At 32.8% G+C, this 7,788-nt stretch overlaps 1 protein-coding gene across 1 annotated transcript; it reads right to left on the bottom strand.

Annotated features, from left to right (window-relative positions):
* Positions 1 to 1,207: 1,207 nt before the first annotated feature.
* Positions 1,208 to 2,638, bottom strand: LOC129801760 (growth arrest and DNA damage-inducible protein GADD45 alpha). The gene has a single exon (XM_055847063.1). The coding sequence runs from the start codon at positions 2,192 to 2,194 to the stop codon at positions 1,733 to 1,735; it is 462 nt and encodes a 153-aa protein (XP_055703038.1). The 5' UTR covers positions 2,195 to 2,638; the 3' UTR covers positions 1,208 to 1,732.
* Positions 2,639 to 7,788: the final 5,150 nt, after the last annotated feature.

Raw genomic sequence — 7,788 nt, forward strand, 5'->3', positions numbered from 1 at the left:
ATTATTTTAAGTATTCTAATGTGATTTTCGTTGAGAAATTTCAAGAATTGCGGTTTTTAGAGCAGATTTTGGCTTTTTTAAAACATTAAAAAAAAACTCAGGGGTTCATGATGATTTTTGGTGACAATTTTTCCAAAAAAAAATCAACTAATGATATTAATTGATTGATAGAATTATTTTAAGTATTCTAATGTGATTTTCGTTGAGAAATTTCAAGAATTGCGGTTTTTAGAGCAGATTTTGGCTTTTTTAAAACATTAAAAAAAAACTCAGGGGTTCATGATGATTTTTGGTGACAATTTTTCCAAAAAAAAATCAACTAATGATATTAATTGATTGATAGAATTATTTTAAGTATTCTAATGTGATTTTCGTTGAGAAATTTCAAGAATTGCGGTTTTTAGAGCAGATTTTGGCTTTTTTAAAACATTAAAAAAAAAAAACTCAGGGGTTCATGATGATTTTTGGTGACAATTTTTCCAAAAAAAAATCAACTAATGATATTAATTGATTGATAGAATTATTTTAAGTATTCTAATGTGATTTTCGTTGAGAAATTTCAAGAATTGCGGTTTTTAGAGCAGATTTTGGCTTTTTTAAAACATTAAAAAAGACCAGATAAGCTTATGGTAGGTAGCTAAGATTTTCGGTTAATAAACATTGGCGATAGAGTCCGGTCCATATGGATATAGTAAGGGTCGGGGTACAGTGGGTTGGGGTAGAGACGGATGGGACCCATTATTAGAAAGTTCTTGCTCTCAGATACAGTATATGCTCTAAAATTTCATCGAAATCTCTTTATATACACAGAAAATGCAGTCCGGGCAAGACATTTTTGGTTATAACTCGGGTGAGGAAACATCAAGGGAGGCGTGCGATCCACCGTTGGAAAGGTCTCGACCTCAGTTACAAACATACTAAAATTTAAAGAAAAAGCATCGTCTTGTTTTCGAAATATTCGAAATCGAAATTTCTAAAATCAATTTTTCGATTAATCGGACTTTCGAGTCAATCGGATGAAATTGGGGTGTCACAAAGGTTGTAGTATTCCACGAGAGATTTCCAAAACACCAAAATTTTTGTCCGATCGTATTTCATCTAGGACCACAAAAGCTGATTGTAAAGAATCTCAGCTAAAAGTGAATCGTCCGGGAAAGATCCCAATGTTAATTTTTATATTTTGTACTTAAGAAGAAAAAAATGGTAATTATTGTTCTAAAAGTATTTATTCCATAGTTTTCTCTTTGGTGGCTTTAAAACCAATTGTAGTTACAATTTTTTTGTCCTGAGGCACTTTGCTATGCTCAAACTCAATTCTATATCTAGCTGATTTAGCTTTTAACAACATTTCAAAATTAAGTAATGACTTAAATATAAAGCGCCTCATTAATAAATTTTTGAGATATTCACTATAATACTATAATTTTGTATAGTTATTCTCACAATAGTTTTATTTTTTTGTTATCGAGGAAAATATTTCTTTTTTGGTGTAACACCGTTTGGTTAGATTCCTTTTTCTTTTCTCCAATTCCGTGTTGGACAACAAAGTCATCCATGGTAAGGCTATGAAGATTGAAAGAAACGGCCAAAATATTGAACATTTTCCACGCGAAGTCCTCTTGATGATCAAGGATGAAAAGGGATCGATTGGATAATATATAACCCTTAATCCATGCCAAATTTCTGTTTTTTTTTCACCATCAGGGATTCCATCCCAAATTTGAGATGATATTCACAGTTCAGGGAGTCGCACAACTGGTTGATTTGGTGCATCCCAGAAAGCTTCGCAGTGATCCACTAAATTCTCCTCTGCTGTTGTCAGGAGTTCCTCAGCTTGATCTGTGGTCCATGCCTTTTGCACTAATGCACACGACTCCAGTGTACTTGATCCGAGAATGCGACTCAGCTTCTCACTGCTGTCCACCTTTATGATGTAAATATCATTCTCGAAGCAAAACGCCTGAAGAAGAACTTCCTGCATGTGCGTAGCGCTATCACCAATTGATGGTGGTGCCAAGATACAAAAGAGAGCATCCTCAGGTGCTGATGAGAGTGTCTTAACTGCTCCCGCAACACCCACAATAGTTCTCTTATCATTCTGTGCTTTCAGTAAGACATTACGGACTGTTCGTCCAAGATTTGTTATCTGTCGTCCCATTTTTTCAACTTCCACAATTTTCTCGTCCAGTACCATAGTTACGCCTTTCGATTTTTGATTCAAATTCAGGGAAATATATTCCGAATGTGGTGCCAGTTTATTGACTTTCACCTTGTCCAATTGAATCAATTCTCTGCAGAAGGTGTTAGTTAGACTTTTGCGGTCACTGATAAATCCCAGAAATATTTGAATATTCGCAAAGTCACCGTGTCACTAATGTTTACACAAACTTATGCAATTGAGATGAAATTCTTTGCACTATGTCTCTTATTAGCTTTACTTTTACTGTTGATTTCACAATGTGGCTCCTCAATGAATACGAGCTACTTTTATAACCGTGGCTCTCCCCACTACGGAATTCCCCACGAATATTACCGAAGGCACACGATCATAACGCTTCGATTGTGTTTTCATGAGAAAGCCCAAGAGTTTGGGGAATTTGGCGTGTGTGTTGTGTTGGGATTTTACAATGCTATTCGAAAGAGATACACGTTTCACTGGAAATACACAAAATACACTGAAAAACTGTTACCATGTCCCCTTCCCTACTGGCGCCCCCATTCTCTACCGGCTTCACGAGACAGGTCAAATCTTGTTTTGAACAAATTCTATCGCGGGTGTGTACTTACCAGAAATGACGTATAGTAGTGTATCTTTTTTTTTGGGTCATCCTCCAGAATTCTCGTGGTAAAAATGCTAACACTGCTAATATAAACCACACACGTGCTGAAAAAAGTAATTTAAAAAAAAAAACAATTTAAAACACACAAGTGTGTTCAGTTCAGAGTCAGACAAGTGTGTCAATATTTTGTAGATGGATCATTATAATATTGCTTATTGTCTCATGCAACAAAACTACGCATTTGCATAAGAAATTCTGATTTTACTTATAAAGTTTCCTTGCGCGTCGCAATGGGTTTTTATATACCCAAAAAGGGGTCAAAAGATTTCGCATCACAAGATTTCATTCATGGAATTTTTTTTATTTGCCCTATCATTTCTCATTCCTCTCTTTGCAGCTTCCAAATAGAAATTTACAAATTCTCTGAAAGCTAGAAAATTCATTTCTGGGGATTTAAACCGTTTATTAAACCTCTGTACAAGACATGTGCCAAAAAGTATAATCACATGAAAATTCTATGGAAAAGTAGGAAAAGTTTACGAAGAAATTTTCAGGATAATTCATAGAAAAAAATATATAACATTGATTTCTTTAGAATTTGGATTATGGTAGAAATTTTCCCACTGGGAGGGGATTTTATGCAAGTTGGAAATTCACTTGGAATTTCCAAGGAGTTCAATTGGTTCAATGCTTTCCACCTTTCAGGTTTGTTTATACTTTTGCGCTTGGGTTTTGCAATGCAATCATTTTGAGCTGAGATGTTCGTCTCTGAAAGTCCCAAGATCTTCAACAAAAAACAGGTTCATACGATATTTGCGTCACGATGATCTTAACCCATTCCTTACCATGGTATTATACATCATACGCAAATTGAGTGATTTTAGATAATATATTCCTGGGCAACTTTTATCCGAATTGCTGTCGGGAATGAATTTTTAGTAACCTTAGTTCTTCAATTACTTGGGAAAAATGATCCGACAGAGATGAAAATACATTTTGTTATTGTTTTCTTGCTTCGTGGAAGATCATGCAAAATTTTTGCTCAAAATGGCGGACGGAAAATTCGACATCCCGTCGAATTTGTTAAAAATGGCCTTCATCCTCTTTCCTGATTTGAATTCTAGTTGCCAATTTGTTTTATTGGATAGTTACTCTATCTAAATCAGTAGAGTTTGTAATCAATTAAGCAGAGGTGTGCAAGAAACCGTTGAAACCGAATTAACGTCAAAATAAGTTTGTTATACAGTAGACTCTCGCTTATCCGTGGAACGGGACCGAAATGTCACACGGATTTTGAGAGTGATACACATCAAATTGTTTGAAATCTAACGATTTTTTTGTTTACATTGCAAATTTATGGAGTGAATTCTGATCTGACTGAATCGACATTCTCTCTAAACATGCGTACTGTCCAAAAAAGTTACAATGAGAAAGAATTAACAGTAGATAGAGCACATTTGCTTTAACAAAAAAAAACCAAAACGGGGAAAATATGTCAACAAAATTTTTAAAATTCAACTGTCTCACGGATTTTTTTATGTCACCCGGAAAAAGAGTCCACGGATAAGCGAGAGTCTACTGTAGTAGCGTTTTGACCATTGACTTACATGTTTCATTTGACGTTAATTCGGTTTCAACGGTTTCGCACACCTCTGAATTAAGGCACAGAATTTAAAATCAGCGACCGTTAAGACATGTGTTTGACAGGGGCTCCCTGCGTCCCCATATGAGATAAAAAAAATTTCTTTTCAAAATATTCATCTATTAATCTGTAGGAAACTAATCCCAAAATATGAACATTCTATCTCAAGTATTTCTGGTACATTGACTGAATGGGTTAAAGTCGATGATGCCTCACACTGACTCATTTTTTTGCCATTGCGTTTGGCTAAGAAATTTGCATCCCGATTTTTCCAAATCATGAAAATTGTGAAAATTCCAAATGAAATTCTTTTAATTGAGGCGGTGACTATAATTGCTATTTTTTCTCAATAATTAATCACAATTATCTTTTAATATAGTATAATGTGTGGCACTATAAAAAGTGCGATGAACCCCTCTCTGTTATGGAATTTTCCAAAAATTGACCGTAAAAAGCCCCTAAAATTGCACAAATTCTTTTCTTGTCTTGTATTATTCAATGAGATGGTTTTATCATCGTAGCGAAGGACATTTATCTGTAATTAAATTCAAGTTTAATTCTCTGAAAAATGTAACACAGTGAAAATAGATTTCTTGGTACAAGAGAAACGTGTCATTCTCTAATGAAAATGATCTTATTATGGGATCAAGAAACTCACGCATTTTCTACGTATTGAACTGGGAGAGGGACAAATTTTCTTGGCAAACGATCAAGACATTTGTAAATTTTCTTTTTCATTTTTATTTTGCAAAGTTCTTGGGAAATACCCGAATTTTGTCAAGACAAGAAATTATGCAAAATTTATTTATTTTTTTATATTTTGAATTCCTTTTAATTTTCAATGCCTCATCATCGGAAGAAATACAATCACTAAATGATGAAAACCTTGGAAAAATAGATATAAATTGTAGTTGTGCAAGGAAACCCCAGGAAACCAAAATACAATATTTTCACTTTATTTTTTCCTTACAAAATTATATTAAAATCTATGTGTATTTGACCTCGTTTCTTCATTTGACTATTTGATTTTTTCACGTAATACATTATAATGACATTTTTTAATTTTTCATTGATTGTGTCTAAAGTGAATAAAAAAAAATTGGCATTCATTCAAGATTCACTGGTAATTTTTGGATTTCCCTGAACTCCTTCATCTCTGCACATAAGATTTTTTCTACAATTTCCCCTTAGCTCATTTTATGTAATTTAGTGAAAGAGTTGAAAATCGCGTCATTGGTGTTTTTACTGAAAACATGTATTTTTATATTCATTGGAAATTTTTCACTCGTTTTACTATGAATTATTCTAGGATTTTCATCTTAAAATCGTTGTTTTTTTATTGTACAATCTATGAATTAGCTTTATATCTGAAACTTCCTATTTCTATGAAATGAAATCAATCAGGGGAATTTTTCTAGTTCACGAAATTCTATCAGTCACAAACTTATTATACATCCTGAATTATTTGTATCCGCTCTCGCAAGTAACATTTTACATAATATATAATGGTAATTTCCAATAAAGAATTGGATCCGCAACTAAGAAGTACTTCTGTGGGTATAATATAAACGAGATTAAATGATCAATGTATAGAATGGTCAATTAATCTTTCAAAGTACAAAAAAGATCTTTCAAGGAAAAACAATCCGATATGGAGATGGAGTGCTGTAGATGGTGTGGAATTTCCATTGACAAATTCAGCCTCTACACACACATTGATTAACTACGTAAATCCCGTTAGAAAGAACTTTGAGAAAGGTCATGAACATTTACTTTCTTGCGAAGGTCATAAGATAATCAATAATGTGTCAATGAACTTGTAATAAGGATTCATTCAAAGTCATTCTTTCGTCAATCAAGGATTCAAAAAATGCGCGAAAATTCTTGGTAATTCCATGTGACTCTGGTCTTCTATTATCAGCATTTTCACGAGTTTTGCTTAGTGTTTGAGCTTTAAGAATGAGTGCTAAATGTCTGATAAGAGATAACATCCCATGGTCTTATTGTTTAACAGTCTCTACATTTCTTAGAAATATCCACTTGGAGCCAGTTTTCTGAGAAGTCGCTCGTTTCTGATTTCTCGAGCGCCTAAAATTATTATTTCGCAATATCACAAACCCACACAAAAGTTCATGATTAAGGTGATTGTCCATCAAAAGAGACCCCACAATAAAAAATCTCTTCTTCTTCATGCTTTATCACATAAATGTTGTAATTATCAGTAAACTCTAAAATTTATATATCTTATTTTTCAGTGAAAAGATTTTTTTTTTGGGAAAATTTCATAGACTCTTGTAATAACTGGAACATATTGAATTGATCGAGCAAATCTTCCAACCAGAAAATGTTTGCAAACATAATAGCACTTTATAAAACTTCTGAATATTATAAAGAGATTAATTCTTCAAGAACGAAATGGAATCTGATACCGAAACAATTATACTGAAAAAAAACCTTTTTTATGTTTGTAGGTGCGATTCTTTATTTATGATGCTAAGGGAAATGTACCCCGGATCGGAATGTTAAGAGACATGCCCGATATTTAGTTGAAAAAATAAGCCTCAAAATACTATTTGTTATTTTTGTGTATGCTAATCGGTATATTAGTGATCCATTTAACTATATCTGTACATTTTAATTTTACATTTTTATAATAACTTAATAAAAAATAGGTTTAATTACAACTATGCACCCTGTACCTCGGATCGTCACAAATTTAATCAGGTGTCTCACGGAAAATTGACTTTATAAATTAATAAATCTGAGCTAATGCGTTACATTCTTGTGAGAGTTAAATGGTAAATGGTAACCAATAATTTTTAAAAATTCATTTGAATTCGTGCAATAATAGGGTAATAACCTGACGATCCGAGGAACACTGCCGATCGCTGGTGCTCTTCCCTTATATTAATTACGAAATATTTAAAAAAAAAAATGAATGAATATTTTTTTATTCAATGTGGATATCAGAGGATTACTAACATTTCGGTAAACTTACACTCTTAGAAAAAATTAGTTCGTACAAGCTCATATGCAGTTATTAGAACTATAAAATATAGTAAATATAGACCCAACTATATATTTAGTTTGGGTAACTAAATGAAATAGTTGACCACAGTTAGTTAAAGTATCCTTTTCATTTAGTTATCACAACTAAATCAAAATAGTAATGGGTACTATAACATATTAGTTCCAATTTCTAAATAAATGGGGTTGATACCCATCTTACTGGCTGTAATAACTATATCATATTAGTTGTGGTTACTATATAGCATTCATTATGATGCATATTTCTTATTAGTTGCTTAAAATTCGAAAGAGCTTCAACGCATTACTAAAATAAAAACCACTCTTTACTATTGGAAA

Source organism: Phlebotomus papatasi, chromosome 2 (genome assembly GCF_024763615.1).
Source record: "Phlebotomus papatasi isolate M1 chromosome 2, Ppap_2.1, whole genome shotgun sequence".
Taxonomy (NCBI): domain Eukaryota; kingdom Metazoa; phylum Arthropoda; class Insecta; order Diptera; family Psychodidae; genus Phlebotomus; species Phlebotomus papatasi.